The sequence below is a fragment of the Hippocampus zosterae genome, chromosome 1, assembly GCF_025434085.1.
Source record: "Hippocampus zosterae strain Florida chromosome 1, ASM2543408v3, whole genome shotgun sequence".
NCBI lineage: Eukaryota > Metazoa > Chordata > Actinopteri > Syngnathiformes > Syngnathidae > Hippocampus > Hippocampus zosterae.
This window is the reverse complement of record NC_067451.1, coordinates 33,081,046-33,099,629: the sequence shown is the minus strand read 5'-3', so window position 1 is coordinate 33,099,629 and position 18,584 is coordinate 33,081,046. Positions and strand designations below refer to the sequence as shown.

The window sequence follows — 18,584 nt, the reverse complement described above, 5'->3', positions numbered from 1 at the left end:
GAATGACTCTGTCCTAGTCTTTGATGACTAGCATACATTTTAGTAACTTGACAAAAGCCATACTTTTACGTGAATCACTGAAAGGAGTTCTCAACAGAATCAATCTGGGACTGCCCCAATGTGATCGGCTCGGGAAAGGCGAGGGAGGCCGTTCAGTACAATACTTGGCGCTCATCGTGTAACTTGTTCACGCCTACCAGTCGTTTGTTTTGCCCAATCACAGCAACAGATGAAAATGTCGCCACAGTCATGTGACTTGCTGTGACCATCCGAGTCCGGTCATCTCGGTGGTTGGCACAGATGGCATCATGGCATTGAATGATAGATGTCGTTTTAGCAAGGTGAATACGCAGATCAAGAGCGTCTTATCACAATGTTGATTTTTTGAAGGTTTTTGTCACAAGCGCATTTTCTGCCCCCAGACACACTGCTACTTTGTGATTGGTCCGCACAGCCAGTGGTACGGCTGCAAAACAGCACGGTCGGGACAAGAGGGAGTCTCAGCGCTTTCGGAACTCACAAATAGCACGATAATTCAGCTTGTAAAAGAGGCTAACGTTTTAGAAAACCTAAAACACAATTAGAATATAATACAACTTTCATGTTACTGTCATAGGAACAGTCAGAAAATCCATTTAGTCTTCGATGAACATATTACGGAAAAAGACGAAGCAGACGATTAAAGGAGTTTAGTGATGATGGATGCAAGTGGAAAATTGCAAAAGCTAAACTCCATCTTTCTATTTTCTGGCAGGGAGAGAAAAAAAAACCTCATCATCTCTTCATGACTTCTGTCTTCTTTTTGCTTTTTTCTTTTGATTCCTCGCCACTTCACATTCCGACAGCGACCGGGATTACGCCACTGAAATCTCCCTCTTCCGCTACCATGACAACCGTCTCCGGTGGCAAATCTCTGTGCATGCAAATGGAGAATTTTTCTTTGTCTTCTTTTTGCGCTAACATTCCCAAGTTAGGGATCATCTGGATATATATTTCAGTAGCATAACATAGACATCCTAATTACCGGGCTGGATGGCACCGATTGCAGCAAATGGCAGAGTGTGCAGCAGTGAGTGTTATTTTTTACAAGAGGTGGGTGGGGGTTGAGGGATGTGCTTGGTGTGGGGGTGCGCTGCGTGAATGTTCAGTCAACACACATCCCGCACAGCAATTACAGCATGTGAAAGGGAGATTAACGGGATCCGCTGCAATTTGACTCGCTGCCGACCAGCTGTTATTTGGTAGCACTGTACGCCAAAGCTTGGAGAGAAGAAGCTCAACAGGCTACCATTACATGAACCTGACATGAAGTAAGAAGAACCTTGGTGAGGAAAAAGTCATTGCAATTCAATGTGCAGTTGAACCTTGTGTAATTTTAAGTCTTGTATAGCTCAAAATAACTTTCTTGTAAAAAGCCAATATAATTTAGCACCTCACATGAGCCTCACGAACCATTGTGTCAAAATTCAACCTAATATACTTGCAATTATTTGCAAACATCTTCGATGAACTAACAAGCATGTTTTGTCAACATCAAAGCACATTTAGAATTCTTAAGGCCCCTAGATTTTTTTTGTGCACATATCAGAGAATTTAATCTTTCACAAAAAACTTACCATACATTTTTTGAAAAACAAAGGCAATGTCATGTTCAACGAACCCAGTCAACATTTTCTCAATATCGACAATTAGTTTGAACTTCACATATATATTTTTAAAGTAAACAACAAGAACAAGTGTGATTTAATCTTCCACCTGTGAAATAAAAACCTGCCATTGAAAAACAATAGTAAATAGCACTGCGATTTATACATTTTGTATTTATATTGCACTTAATTGAACGGTGTTTGTTTGTTTTTTCTTCTTTCTACCCAGATTCTTGCTGCTGGAGGCTGTAAATTTCCCCAGTGTGGGACAAATAAAGGATATCTTATATTATCCTATGTATGGATTATATTTTGAGTCTTCCATACATATAACAAATGTTTCTTAAGACAATTTAGGCTTTTCAACAAACCACTCATCAGAAGTTTAAAGTCTTCAGTCTAGCCTACTGCACATTTGTTGTTGTCAACCTAGTAGGCCTAACATGTATTTTTCCCGTGCTCTTTTCTTGAAAAGTTGTATGTTGGGATAAAAGCTATATAGAAAGATAGTTTTTAGATCAATTTCAGATGGTTGTTTCTTTTTCGTGACTATTTTCGCTTCACAACTTGGTAAACAGACAAACAAAAACAGTCTTTCTACCTAACAAAGTCACTTGAGTATCTTTGTATCAAACTTCTGTAACAACCAACAGCGAACGCATTCCAGCACATACAGTGTTAAATTTGCTTTGCCCACACACATTTTGGTCAGGGAGACTCACCACAATCATCTCTGAGGGTTCCAGGACTATACACTCACATCCACGCCTCAGGCTGCCTGCCGATCTCTTGCCAAAACTGGGGGAAAAGAAGAAGGGAAAAAAAACATCAAGAAGTCTTCTTAATCAGAATAAGAGTCACCAAGTTTAGGATTTGTAACTTGCATGGCTAAAACTGAAAAAAGACGACTTGATTTAAATTGGTGTTCATGAGGCTCAACTTAAACTACATCATGGCTTGGGAAGTCTTGTCTGGATATATTTGAAAATCTGCAATGATGCTGCAGATTTAAAGACTAAGATGAGATAAGAAAACTATTTGTCTCACAATGGAGAAATTCACAATTTTCTGTAGCAAAATTATGAAAGGGAGAAGTAGAAGAACAAAGAGTATATAAATAAATATAAATTATAAAATTCAAATATAAGTATACTAAAAATGGGTGAGAGTCCGGGTTTTCAGGTTTGTCTATGCAATAGCCTGACAGCGGTCGGCAGGAACGAGCCTCAGGAAGCAGAAATCGGGAGTAAATTCAGAAGATTATTACATTTGGATTATCATCGGCCAGTTCTGAGTTTGACGATATACCGCTGTTGTAAAAAGACAGTTTTAAACACCGAAAAAACTTTCTATCACGGGATGAGCTGTTGTCAACATACACAGTGATATGATCTCTCTCACTCCCACTGTTGGTGGGAACAGTCAGTGAGCCCTTCGTTTTCTGTCCCTGATGTCACCCTGGGGAATTGTTCGGGTATCTCGGCTTGGTAGAGGAAGAATATCCAACATGCAAAACCTGCTTGGAGAGGTAATGATGTTTAGAAGAGCAAGTCTCTCTTCAACAAATTCAAGTTACCATTAATATCTGAGTACTGCGCTCTCTTGAAATTATGAATGAATATACAGTATTGGATAATAAAAAAAATTATGATACTCTAGACTCGCTCCCGAGGCAGGCAACTAGCTAACAAGCATGGTTTACATCAGAACATTTGCGCTCTGATGTTACTTCACAAAGCGCTGTACAACAGGTTGGTCCCTCCTCATTTTCTGAGAAATTAATACTTTTACTGTTGTACGACATTTTCATTTTATTTATAAAAATTCTATTGTTTATTTTGTTTACTGATGTGCCAATAGGGGGCTTTTCATGGAAAAAGTTATTTACATCATCAGTTAAAAATAATCCATCCTAGAGCTGCAATTGCAATATTGTGATACTCTAATATTTTTTGCTCACAGTTAGTGCAAATATGAATTGTGATTCAGCAAGAGTGTATGACTTGACTTCTGACTTGGTTTACCAAAAGTAATGACTTGCTTGAAACAAAGAGGAACTCTATTTGCCTATTTTTTTTAATCACAGTAATTTGGGACTTGCTTGAAGGTTAAGACTTATTATTGACACGTTACTCCCATCTCTGGAAATGGCGTCTGTTTGAATCCGAGTTTTCCTTCTCACTTCTTAAAGATTTGGTCTGTAATTTATGTATCAAGACACTCAAAGAGCAGCATTGACTAGATTACTTGGCTCCCATCCCGCCTCTGGAAATGTCCACGAGTGCAGCGTCACAGTTTGTACTTAAAACTCAAAAGGCAGCAAGCAAAAATGCATTGAAAGACCAAAAATATCCAAAAGCAGAGCAGCAGCACTGGCCGTGGAAATTCTGGGGCGCGTTTGACGAAGAAGGCAGCCTTTGTCGGGACACAAGGACATCCTTGTTTGACGCTTTTAAGATGTGTATTCATTGAGAATGTGTGCAGCGTGTCGTCAATTAGCCGATTGCTGTGTTAGATAAACTGGAGTGCCTCAATTACTGATGAACCTGTGTTGCTCCATAACTTACATCCAGTTATAATGTTTTCTAACCTTGATGCAGCCAAAGTCCTTTTTTTATGTGAAAATTGTCACATAAAAATCACACCACCAAACAAAAATATTAACATGAGAAATATCCCACAGTAAAACACCATTCAAAAATGTCACGAAAAATATATCATCTAAGAATAATGGAATCTGAGAGGTAGCAGGGGGCTGGTTGCAGGAAGGGTACGCTCCTATAAAAACAGGGAGAATTCTTCAGATAAAACTTTGCACAAGCATTGGGCGATGGGCTAATTGACGACATCCTGGTCACATTCTCAATGAAGTCCATCCATCCATCCATCTTCTACCACTTATCCGGGGCCGGGTCGCGGGGGCAGTAGCTTTAGCAGGGAAGTCCAGACTTCCCTCTCCCGAGCTACTTATTACAGCTCTCCCCGGGGGATCCCAAGGCGTTCCCAGGCCAGCTGGGAGATATAGTCTCTCCAGCGTGTCCTAGGTCGTCCTCGGGATCTCCTCCCGGTGGGACATGCACGGAACACCTCACCAGGAGGCATCCGAATCAGATGCCCAAGCCACCTCATCTGGCTCCTCTCGATGTGGAGGAGAAGCGGCGCGACTCTTCGCCCCTCCCGGATGACCGATTCTCACCTTATCTCGAACGGAGAACCCGGACACCCTGCTGAGAAAACTCATTTCGGCCGCTTGTATCCGATCTCGTTCTCCAATTGTATCCGATTCTCGGTCACGACCCATAGCTCGTGACCATAGATGAGGGTTGGAACGTAGATTGACAGGTAAATTGAGAGCTTCGCCCTTTGGCTCGGCTCCTTGTTTACCACGACAGAGCGATACAACGTCCGCATCACAGCAGACGCTGCACCGATCCGCCTGTCGAACTCTCGCTCCCTCCTGCCCTCACTCGTGAACAAGACCCCAAGATATTCTCAATGAAGTTTTCCTCGTAATCCATATGTTAGCATTTTGGCTTTTCTCATTGGCAACAGTGGCTGACTTCAAGGCCAGATGGAATGCCTTTTCGAATCAACCAACTTTTCTTCTTTTTCTTTTGCTGCAGCATGTATTGTGTATTGTATATGTTATGATTCTATCAGTTGTCATCGGAACTAGTACCTAAAGGGAAAGATTTAAAATTTCAATCTGCATCTTTTTGTACTCATGTTGCTATCTTGCTGTGTTGGCATGCAAATGATTAGCATCTTATTTTTTTAGCTGTTCAGAATTTAAACAGAATTTCTTCAGGAATCACTAGTTTCTGCAGTGGACTCAATTGAGATGTTTTGCAACGATGCAAGAGCGGATAAGAGGATAACAGCAATAAGTAAGGTGCCAGATAATGGCTCGGATTATAACTGAGAAGAGCGCACAACTTTGCATAAAGAAGAAACTTTTACTGTCACGCATCACCAGCTGACATTCAGATGCAAAACTTGGTTAAGCCTAAGAACTTTGTGTTTCACTCAATGGGAATAAAGCTGTGGCATGGACATATGTCAATGGAGGAAAAAAAAAAGAAAAGAAAAATCCCGCATTGCAAATTTTTTTTTGTCCATGGTAGATTGAAGATTAATGTCTTATACTCTGCAGTCAACTTTAAAACAAAGACTGGCTGTCCTGGCATGCTCTCCGCAGGGACATTCAAATCACGAGACATTCTCGAACTCTTGGGAAATGAAGACATGAAGGCGTTTGTCCCTGTTTTGTACACCTGTATCTCCTAGGCTGCATTTTAGTCTTTGTTACTGTACTTATATTTTTTCAGGGTAGAGACAGTGCCACCATTAAGTCATACAGTGAAACTCCTCGACAATGAACCCTACATGGACGAAAATACCTCAGAGTGTGAAAAAATCTTCATGCATGAAAGCTAGTCACACTTTTCTGCTCTCCATACAACGAAAAGTCCCCGTTACGTAATACGAAATATTTTTCTCTGCCTTGCCTCGCATCGAGGTTCACTACAACGAAAACAAGCCTTCCGTAAAAGTCTAATCTGACCTGAGCCTGACCCAGCGACTCCCACTGCTTCGCAAATATTTGTTATTGTTAGTTTTCGACGCAGCATGACCGTTGCATTGCTAAAATGGCTACAAAACATACCTTGGGAGACCAAGGAGTTAAGAAAAGAAAAGCTTTAACGCTTGAAGACAAGTTAAAGTAATAAAAATGAAAGATGGAGGAGGAAAAGTAAAAGACATTATGCAAGAAATCGATGTACCGTATTTTCACGACTATTCGACGCATCATACTAATGGCCGCAGTCTCATTAATGGGTGACATTTCTGTATTTTACACATACACAGGACGCATCGTACTAATGACCGCAGTTTTACAGTGGTAAAACATACGGCAGCTTAAACATACGGCATGCATGCGCACACGCTAACACGTTAGCTTGAAGCATACAGTAGCATGCCAAGATATACAGATAAGCTAAAAACACGTTTTTAAAAAGGCAACGAAAGCAGAACTGAGTTCGGGTGTATTTTATTTAGCCATCGTACAATGTTCTCACGTTTTTCGATCAATCATCACCCAGAAATCCATCAAAGTCCTCATCCTCTGTATCAGAAGCAGAGGACTGCACATCCCAGTTGTCATTGAACGCATCACATGCTAAAGTGTGAGTTTCCACGCATTGCCGAGCGGAAAGAAGGAGCAGCAACAGCAAAGTCAACATTTCTCTCATGAGAAGCTTTCCCACATTTGAAAGTAAAGAACAGAGCGAAACATGGTGGCAGCGCATGTGTGTGTAGAAAGAATTGAACAATTGTGCAAGTACCGTAATCGATCAAAAACGCTGCATTCCCTCTCGTTGTTGCATATTGTGGCGTAACTCGCCAAGCGCTGCCTCTCACTCTTTGTAAAGTTGCGTTTGCCACCGATCATCCATTGTTCCCATGCCGTTTGCAACTTTACTTTGAACGCCCGGTTGATGCCGATGTCCAGCGGTTGGAGTTCTTTACTCAAGCCTAACGGCAAGCTCAGAGTTCATTTGCTTGACTTGTTTTTTCACCGCTGCTGTGAGATGGGCACACATGCCAAAAGCATAACCGGTGGCTTTAAGTTTGAACTGAGCTTCGTAGGCGTGTCTTTTTGTCGAATTTATTTTCAGGGGTTCTTAGAAACCAAAACCGGAGTTGTTTTGCAACAATGCACATTGCCACACTCTATACTAGGGATGTGAATCTCAGCACTGAGGACAATTCGATACACATCACGATCCACTGCCAGCGATGCGATACTTAAACGATACATGGAATTTTCTGGCGATACGATGCGATACGTTTCAGCGTCGTCACGATGCGATACGATTCGATACACATTAAGTTCAAATCAATGCGATCCGATACGATACAATGCAATTTGTTGCGATATTGTGCAATTAAACATGATGCAAATAAGCAAAGAAAAAAAGCTTTTAAAAAGATGGAATTCAGTATGGTATTACAAAAAGGATACCACTTTATTCCTTATAAAGAGTAGAACTTGTAAAACAACTTATTTAAGCCCTTTCACAATTGGGTTTTGTGCAAAGAAAATGTAAACAATTTGACACCTGAGACTCACAGCTGTTGCTATAGTGTAAACACAAACAGACACTCACGGAGTGTCTTATATGAAATAGTCATATATATATATATATATATATATACTGTATATATCAGTATATGAATCTATAGCGCAAGATGTCCACCCATCCACTGTAAGTGCAACTCTTTGCGCACTGTTCAGCGACACAGTAATCTCACTTCTCACTTTGTTGTACACATCGGGAATATGTTTGTAAGTCAACACAGACCTGTCTGGTATTTTATACCTGGGTTCCAAAACGTGCACGAGCTGTCTGAAACCATCGTTGTCCACCACGCTAAGGCTGGAGGTCTTTGCATATGAAATAAGCAGTGGCCTTAGTTATAGCCATTGCGCGGTCACAGTGAGTTGCAAGGGGACTCCCAAAATTAGAGGCAATTTTTTTCTGATCCTGACCTGGTTTACCAAGAGTTTCTCCGGTGTCCGACGAGGAACTGGGCGGGGAAGCGGGAGGGAAACTTGTCGGTGATCTGGTGCCATCGGTTTAAGTGGATCTGCATATTTGTGGTGCTGCCGTTGTATGGCTTATTAGTGCGACATTCCTTGCAAATTACGGAGTTTTATCAAGCTTTCCGTTGCATTCCGCTTTCCGCAATGCATCGTGATGAATCGGGATTTCACCGATACCCATCAATGCATCGTGATGAATCGCGATTTCACCCGTCAATCGCGTCGTACCCAGTGAATGAGCCGATGCACTCGGATCGCGGACGTGCGCATCGATGTATCGATTAATATCGATTATTTTCCACACCCTTACTCTATACAAGTGTTGGTACTGGCTTGAGGCGTCCACTTACACGCCCACCCTTCACCATTGGCGGACTAGCTTGCCTGTCCTCTCTTTCCCTCTCTCTCTCTCTCTCCCTCTCCCTCTCCATATATGTATATATACACGCCCACCCTTCCCTGATTGGCCAACTTCTTTCCCGCATGCCTGGCCACAGTCACTTCCGCCTTTTCTCTATATAAACAGCGTGTCGGCTGTCAGTCAGATTTTGGAACTCAGCGCATATAAAGGACGCTCCGCACCATAAGGCGTCCTGTCCATTTTGGAGAAAATTTAAGACTTTTAATGGCGCCTTATAGTCGTGAAAATACGGTAAGTGAAAGTGAATGGTGATTGTAAATTTCATAATTTCTTTCGTGTTTTGTTCTTTCTGCACTAGCTATATGAAGTGTATGTTCATGATCCCTCGCTACTTTGTGGTTCGTTCATCACGGGTTCAGTGCATCGCAGATTTTTTCAAACAATGTTTTAAAAAAGTTATTTATTTTTACATATACATGGGGTACAGTACTGTATATGTTGCTCTAGCAAACTATTCCTGTCCACACGCATTTGCAGGAGAGTTCACGGCACGATCAGGTGACCGGCACCCACACCGACCTCCTGTTATACAACACGCCCGAGGTGTCTGGAATGTCACAGTGCATACATCAGCCGCCTTTTCAGTCTGTGAGCCCGGCGGCCCACCGCCAAAGCCTCAAATCCTTTCTGCTGTCGGCCGGTGCACCGCCTAATCCTGGCTGGAAGAGGGTAGATGGAAAAGAAGGGAAGCGGGGAGGAATGGGGGTTCAGGCTTTTCGACAAAGCTGTTTAGCGGTGCAGTGAGAGGGTACACCAGTTTTTTCAACCCACTCTGCTCTTTAAGAAGGACAAAGATTAATTCCATTGGTGATGCAAGATGAAGTGAAGGAGGGTAAAAACTCTGGATACCACTGCAAACCCTCCCCAACCTCCCTCAGGATAACGGCTGACCACTCAACTGCCTTTCAGCTTTGTAAACACAATTCCTTCAGCCACGTGGTTGCAGATAAGTCACGCGTCGTACCCTTGGGAATAGATGCTGACACCCCACTGATGAGAATTTACAATGGTGGCGTGGTTACTTTTAGCTCTTCAAAACAGGCCAGTGACCAAGACTATTCTAAATGATTTGGGTTTTTGCTCCTTTACGGTGCCAAATGCAAACTGAAGTCATTTTTGTCATACTGTTAAGCATCCTCATTTATTTTGTCACCATTTTAAAAAAGTATGGATGGTGCACTTAGATGTGATATCTGATTCAATGAGTTTTTGTTTAACTGTATACATTGAGGACCCTGATTCATAATACAAAGGCAAAATGTTCATGTTGCACTTTGCTAAAGAGAAAATGTATTCAAGGTGGCATGTTACTAAAAATACAAACCACTGATGTTGCACTTTCTGAAAAAGAAAACCTACATTCACAAATAGAAGACAAACTGATAATGTTCCAGTTCTCTACAATGGCCACCACTTTCCAAAACAACCATTATGTTGCATGTTGCAAAGAGAAGACGGACTACTGAGATTGAAAATTCCTCAAGACAAAATATTGTTTTTTAACTTTCCGAAAGACTACCGACTAGTGAAAACTATTCATGTTGTGCATTGCTAAAAAGAAGCTATGTTGATGTTGCATGTTCTTCACGCTCCCAGAAAGACAACAAAATGACGTTACACTATCCAAAAAAAGGTATTGTATCATTTACTGAAAATAATTTGCATAACTTTTTGTTGTATACATTTACTTTTTGAAGTTATAATTGGTTACAGAAGACAAATTATGTTGCAATTTCATTTTTTAAACAGTGATTGACATTAATTTATTATATTTTCCCTCCAAAAGACCAACTATTAATGATGCACTTTGGCTAAAAACAATACAAACTACTAATGTAGTGCAATCCGAAAGAAGAAAAGATTTATGCAATTATGTATTTCTAATATCCTTTTTTTATTGTATTTGTACACAGGATTTGTGACATCAAACTAAAGACAGAGAGGACCTGTGCATTTCGTAGTTTTGTTCAACGCCCCTGTTCATTTCAGTAGTGTAAAATATATCAAAAATAACACAGAAAAAAGAGTTTTAAAACTTTTCTAGGCACTGAATCATTGGACACCCCACCGCCCTCCCCCATCTTTAGACGTTTGGCTTCAAAAGTCTGCTCGTTTTCACAATCAAAATAGCTCCTGCTGTGCATTCCACACCCTTGAAGGCTTTACGCGTTCCCGGCTCACATTTTAACATCAGAACCAAAACAAGCCATTTTTTCCATGGCACAGGGAGTTAATTGACGCTTACCCGCCCGCCACCACTCTGCTGCTAGAGTGACGCCGCCACCGGATAAGATTAGACGATCCTCCTTCCTCCTCCTCCTCTGGAAATATCCCGCAAGGTAAGTCGCTCAGTTCAGTCCCGCGAGCATGTTCCAGGTCAAAAGACTGCGGCGTATATCCCACTGAGCACACCCTGTCACCACTACTATGAGAATGAGAGTGTGTGGCTGGTGGATCAGCCCCCTTTCCAATGGCTCAGCCCACTTTAGGCCACCCCCCCCCACCCCCTCGTAATACGCTACGCAACCGGCATTCCAGCATACTTCCTGCTATGAGGGAGTCAAGAGGGTGGAGTGTGTAATTTGTGAAAGGGGGAGGGGGAGGAATTCTCCCCTTATTCCACAGAAGTTACTCATGAATGTGATGTTGTAAAAACAGTCAATCAACCGGAATGATGATGCCTTGTAAAGCAACAGCCCATCCAAAGCTTTTGAAGCCACCCCTCCACGTTAACATTCCAGGTGTCAGTGCACCCCTCAAAAAATCTAACCAAAACATGGGACAAATGCAATCTTTTGTTTCACTACATGGTTATAAAGTTCCACATACGATACTAGGTCAGTTGGTGCACCCACCCTTTCCCCAAAATGCACTTACAAAAAAATAAGTAACGTAAAAACGAACATGTCAACATGGCCACGTGACAAATGCACTCTCACACTTCACTATGTGCTATAAAAACATGACCAAGATGAGATTAAATCATCGTAAAATATTTACCCTCACAAGTTACTCAATGCGTTATTTCGAAGTTACATGCATCATCCTGGCACAAGTAGCATACCCTCATTTGCCACCAATTTTTTCCACCTCCAGTTATAAAGTGAAATTGTTGAAATGCAAATGAGAAAGATTGTGCTATGAGAGAATACAAGTTTTGAAAAAAAAAAAAAGGTTTGCTGGGGTTGCTGCATCACGACTGACAAGAACTAGTGTGAACTCTGCTAACCTTTCCTGCAGCAGGTCATGGCGTAACATTCCTTGGCTAAGTTCCTATCAGGCTGCTGATTTGCTTTTACTTGCCTAGACAGGAAGTGAAGTATTTTCTACGAATTCAAGACCAGACCAGTGCCAGTCAGCTGACAATGGTGAATACTACTGGAATTACAGCGTAAAAGGCTATTAGACCTTCGATTGTCAAAACTTTACTCCTGTAATGCAGATTTTTTTAAAACATGTTTTAAAGACAACTACACATAAAAATTGTTGCACTTTCCTATGATAAAAACCAAAAAAAAACCAACAACAACAAAACACTACAAAATACAGTTCTGATGTTGAACATCCGAAAAAAAGAAATTGCTGATGTGGCACTTCCTTAAAAAGAAGACAAAATACTGATGTTGTACTTTCCTAAAAAGAAAATAAATTCCTGATTTTATAGATTCTTAATACAAGTTACTGATTATGCACTAACCTAAAAAGAATAAACTATTGACATTGTACTATTATAAACAAATTACTGTTGCCACACTTTCCTAAAAAGAAGAAAAACTATTCACTTTCTGAAATAGAAGTACAATTATTGATGATGGTGTACTTTCCAATAAAACTGTGCTTCTCTATTTTTTATGACCCTCACAGAAAGAAAATATTTTGCGCCCCCTCGGCCCTTCACTCAAACTCTTGGCTGCAACTATACAATTGTCGATAAAATTGTGAGACTCACTGAGAACATTCTGACCATGAGCGCACCACTGCCGCCAACAGTAGTAAAATGTATATTGCACTTTATGCTAGTACAACAACAAAAATATAGAAAAAACACCCCTTTTCCCTGAGACAATATGAACCCCCCCCCGTCACCCGCCCCGCCCCCTCATTTGAGACGTACTCTTACAAAAGAGACAGACCACCGTCCTTGGACCTTCCTTAAAAGAAGACAACTGTTGTTAAAGTTTCCCAAAAAGTCTACACAATTATGATTTTATACTTTCCTAAATAGAAGACAAACTACGATGTTCCACATTCCTAATGTTACACTTTGCTGCATAGAGGACAAAACAAAATACTGATTTCACACTTTCCTAAAGAGGGAAACTACTAATGGTGTATCTTTCTCGACCCAGAGAATGGAGGGATGTCTTAAAACCACAAGCTATGATTTTTGGCTTAGCGTATCGGTCTAAATAAGCCTTGACGTATGTAGTAAGTTGCATTCATTTGAAAATGTGACAATTGCCCCATTGCTCCTGTAGCACATGCGTAACCACGTTGTGAATGTGTGTCACCCACTTGTCAGGCTTGGCTTATCTGGGTTAGGTTTGATGTTGCGCTAGCCTCTGGGATAAACAAACTTCTTCGCTTAATGAGTCATTCATTGTTGACCGGCTCCGCTGAATGAAAAAGAAACCCCATTTGAAACCCAACGTTTCACTGGACTCCTTTTCGGTAATTCGTCAAAAAACTATTTCAGCTGAGGTGCCATCGTATTTCCTCTCCGAGATTTTATCCAGAGATATCAGAGATGAGGGACTCCAAGTTTGCAATTTTGGCTAAAACTCCCACAGACTTCGCTTAGCCGCAACAGGAAGATGCTAGAGAAGCTAACAGGTATGATGGACAGACCAGATTTTAATTGGCGTCAGGTATCACTGTAATATCGTCTTTTTTTAGATATTATACATTTGAATCCCACAACACGTTGTCCCACACTCCACTTCTTTACCTTGTTACTTTGGGATGCGTTTCGCTCCACAAAAGACGATTCCATACGGACTTCAATACATGGGGTGGGCAACGTATCAAGGACTGTTCGATTGGAATCATATATTCAGTAAGAGATTACGATTTAGTATGTTGTGGCTCAATTAGAGACGGTATGATGCAATTACTTATTTTTTTTTTGTGGTCATTTTACATACCGTATTTTCATGACCAAAAGGTGCACTTCAAAGTGATCAATTTTCTCCAAAAGGAACAGGATGCCTAATAATGCTGGTCACGTTGTGTATGCACCAAGTTCCAAAATCTGTGAATGCTGTTTTGTGTGACACTGATGAGCGGCCCGCTTAACTGACCCATGTCGGACGTAACTGAGAACAGCATGAAGATGTTAAAGTGGGTAGGGTGGGTGTGAAAAAGGACGCGAAAGGCACACTCTTAGTACATTGTGCAAAACACCATCCCAAAAATGGCGCCATCTACCCATCCGGGAGAAACGACCATGGTGTAGCAATATCTGGCGGATTACAAGGAAATGTTGGCCATCTTCCGTTCCCAATGGAGTAAAAAGTGTAATGCTCTGTATTACATTAAATAAAGAAACTTTATTGGACATTTTTATCCTTCATTCTGCCGCTCTGACAACGTCACTTGGCTTCCATTAGTGACTGTTCTCTCAACCGATCCCCAGATTTCGACAAACCGCTTGGACTACAGCAAGTGATGAAGGACAAGCATACTTTGATTTTGAAATGATTGCCGACCAACCACAAACCAGCCCAACCATATCACCAAAATGGACGAGGTGCTCACTTTCAACATCCCGGTGAACCACACCCGGTGAAATATTTCAATAAAGTACAACCACTAGCGTGCATGCATTCTAGCGTATTTTTAAGCTTGCGTACGTTTTATCATGGCTGCGTCCAATAATAATATACGCTTTGTGTACGCGTTAAATACAGAAATTGCACCCGTAACTGACACGACACCTTTTAAAACTGTACATTTGATGTCAGTCCTGGTATTTCCTTCTAAGATATATCTCTCCAATAAAAGACGATTCAATAATTATCTGTTTTTCCAATCGGGATTCCATCCATATTGTTACCTTGGGGACCATGATAAAAATAAGCAGCTAAAAAATGTATTAATAGTAAAAGTAGTAGCATCCACTTGGTTCTAGTAATACCTGCAATTCCTCCTCCTACTTACACACACTTTCACCTCAACAATAAAGTTTGGTCAACAACAATAAAGTTTCAAAACTTGGTCTTTGATTGGTCTCGTGCCAAAAACAAGTAACTTAGTTGTTGTTACATTTAAAGATAGTTTATTTCTGTCAAACCATTTTTTTAATTTTGTCAATTCATTTTCCACAGTTTTCAGGAGCTGTTTCATATTTTTTCCAGAGCAGTAAAAGGTTGTGTCATCGGCGAATAGGGCGCATTTGAATTGTTTTGACACACTACAGATATCATTTATATATAAAATGAATAGTTTTGGTCGAAGCACTGACCCTTGAGGCACTCAATGGATAATCTTCAGCAAATGGATTTTTTGTTTTTGAAATGCACATACTGATATGTTTTCTAAATAACTTTCAATCCGTTTATATGCTGTGCCTCTGATACCATATCTCTCTAATTTATTGAATAATATAGTATGGCCTGCGATTGGCTGGCAACCGATTCAGGGTGTCCCCCGCCTACTGCCCGAAGACAGCTGGGATAGGCTCCAGCACCCCCCGCGACCCTAGTGAGGATCAAGCGGCTTGGAAGATGAATGAATGAATGAATAGTATGGTCTATTGTATCAAAAGCTTTTTTTAGATCTAGAAAAGATCTTGTGAATCCAGAGAATGACCATCGAGCATTCACGCCCTCTCAAAGGACCGCAAACAGGTGCCGCGAATGCTCATTTGTGAGTTACGCAATGCAGAAAAACGATCACCCACGTTGGTCGGTTCAACAAAAGCTGCTGTTTTTCAGAACAAAGCTAGTAGGCTAATCAGAAAAGACACTTTAAGACACACTCAATGACCCACCGTCCCTCCCCGCCCCCCAAAACTAAAAGGTGGCCAACATACCTGCTCCTGGGCAAGAACATGGATTCCTTGATGAACACGGAACCTGACAAAAGGATATACCAGCAGCTTCCAATGTCGTCAGGGCTGCGAGATAAGAAAAAACACAACATCAACATAGAAAATTTGTGCAAATTCCGACACACAGGATCAAGTACATACATATTCACTTGTACTGACCACAATTCAGTGATAAAGATTAAATAAAAAGAAAAATACTTCAACAGGGACAAACACATTGTTGGAAAGATATCATCAAAAACAAAATATCAGTAATCATAATGTCTGACAATTCGTCACTGTTATCCTCATGTTAATTTACGATTTATATCTCATTCTCCATTGATTTGCAACACAAACACTAAGCTAGCAAGCAACTACAATTGAAATTTGAGCCCATAATACAAAGGGTTTGCATTTTGAAATAAGAGTCAGGGAGTGCAGACGGGAGAACTGTGAATGAACCGCCGAGCGCGTCTCCATCCGCCCACATCCATTACAGCGCCCGAGGAGATGAGGAAGCACAGGCTGGGGTAAACTCGCGGTGACCCGGTGTGATGATGATGCCGCCGCCGCTGTTGGCTGGCAAAGCCTTTTGCAGATAATTGTCAAACAAATGCACACGCACTCAGCCAGCGGGAACATTTTGACAAGTTAATCTCCAGACTTTTCTAGTTCAAAAGCAGCTCCTGTAGTGAACAACTACATTATTAGTAGGGAGACACCCAATAAGCGACTTGGACTGTGTCTATGGAAGAGTGTGTACGGAGTGTGAAAGTGCGATAAGGAATTGGCAAGGCCAAGATTTCTTTGTGGCGTTTAGAAAACCTCTTTGCATTGACCACAATTCGAAATGATGGGAAACTTTGCCAAACTACCGTATTTTCACGACTATAAGGCGCCATTAAAAGTCTTAAATTTTCTCCAAAATGGACAGGACGCCTTATGGTGCGGAGCGTCCTTTCTGTGCGCTGAGTTCCAAAATCTGACTGACAGCCGACACGCTGTTTATATAGAGAAAAGGCGGAAGTGACTGTGGCCAGGCGGAAAGAAGTCGGCCAATCAGGGAAGGGTGGGCGTGTATATATACATATATGGAGAGGGAGAGAGAGGGAGAGAGAGGACAGGCAAGCTAGTCCGCCAATGGTGAAGGGTGGGCGTGTAAGTGGACGCCTCAAGCCAGTACCAACACTTGTATAGAGTGTGGCAATGTGCATTGTTGCAAAACAACTCCGGTTTTGGTTTCTAAGAACCCCTGAAAATAAATTCGACAAAAAGACACGCCTACAAAGCTCAGTTCAAACTTAAAGCCACCGGTTATGCTTTTGGCATGCGTGCCCATCTCACAGCAGCGGTGAAAAAAACAAGTCAAGCAAATGAACTCTGAGCTTGCCGTTATTCCCGGAGGCTTGACTAAAGAACTCCAACCGCTGGACATTGGCATCAACCGGGCGTTCAAAGTAAAGTTGCAAACGGCATGGGAACAATGGATGATCGGTGGCAAACACAACTTTACAAAGAGTGAGAGGCAGCACTTGGCGAGTTACGCCACAATACGCAACAACGAGAGGGAACGCGGCGTTTTTGATGCATTACGGTACTTGCACAATTGTTCAATTCTTTCTACACACACACGCGCTGCCACCATGTTTCGCTCTGTTCTTTACTTTCAAATGTGGGAAAGCTTCACACGAGAGAAATGTTGACTTTGCTGTTGCTGCTCCTTCTTTCCGCTCGGCAATGCGTAGAAACTCACACTTTAGCATGTGATGCTTTCAATGACAACTGAGATGTGCATTCCTCTGCTTCTGATACAGAGGATGAGGACTTTGATGGATTTCTGGGTGATGAGTGATCGAAAAACGTGAGAACATTGTACGATGGCTAAATAAAATACACCCGAACTCAGTTCTGCTTTCGTTGCCTTTTTAAAAACGTGTTTTTATCTTATCTGTATGTCTTGGCATGCTACCGTATGATTCAAGCTAACGTGTTAGCGTGCGCGCATGCATGCCGTATGTTTAAGCTGGCGTATGTTTTACCACTGTAAAACTGCGGCCATTAGTACAATGCGTCCTGTGTATGTGTAAAATACAGAAATGTCACCCATTAATGAGACTGCGGCCATTAGTACGATGCGTCGAATAGTCGTGAAAATACGGTAAGTAGGGAAAGTCTTGAGGCGCATAACGTGCATAAGTAAACAAATAGTTAACACATGCACATACTAGAATTGGGAAAAAAACAAGTAAAAAAAAGTGATATACGGCGAAAACACAAAAATGATACAGATACTGTATTAGAAAAACGCAAACATTCTAAATAAAATCAACAAATTAGGTGGAAAAATCAGGCAAGAGAAAACGGGTTTTGCAAAAATATGAAAACATTTTTTTGAAAAAATGACAAAAAGAATATATACAGTATTTGAGAAATAATACATGGTGACAATATAAAAATTATTGGAAAACACATCCATTTCCACAAACAGAAAAAAATGGGAAGATGTTCTGAATCATACAATACCACACATGACAAAAACAGGAAAAATACACAAGCAGAAAAAAATACATTATATTTGGGAAATACAAAATATGACAATAAATGAAACATTTGTGAAATAAGAAAATCTTTGTGATTAATTAATAATACCAAATTATTACTAATTAATAAATTTGTAATACCAAAATATCTGATGGAAATGACACAAATACCAGGAAAGAAACCCTCACATTTTAGAAAGGATCAACAATTTGGCAACAGTCTGCCATCGGAACTGTAATGGGATGAGGGTGTTCCATGATGCTAGTACATGATTGTGAAGTTTGCTAACTGACATTCAGTTCTCAAACAAGCCGTGTTGAAAGCAATTGTCGC

The 18,584-nt window shown here is 41.1% G+C and overlaps 1 protein-coding gene across 5 annotated transcripts in view; it reads right to left on the bottom strand.

The window, feature by feature from the left end:
- Positions 1–18,584, bottom strand: part of rapgef2b (Rap guanine nucleotide exchange factor 2b) — a 122,996-nt gene that overhangs the window by 57,846 nt on the left and 46,566 nt on the right. For all 5 annotated transcript variants that reach the window (XM_052058781.1, XM_052058797.1, XM_052058807.1 and 2 more), the window contains exons 4-5: positions 15,711–15,794; positions 2,369–2,444 (exon numbers count right to left, since the gene is read on the bottom strand). In XM_052058781.1, coding sequence (XP_051914741.1) covers positions 2,369–2,444; positions 15,711–15,794 — 160 coding nt within the window. The remainder of the gene's footprint in view (positions 1–2,368; positions 2,445–15,710; positions 15,795–18,584) is intronic.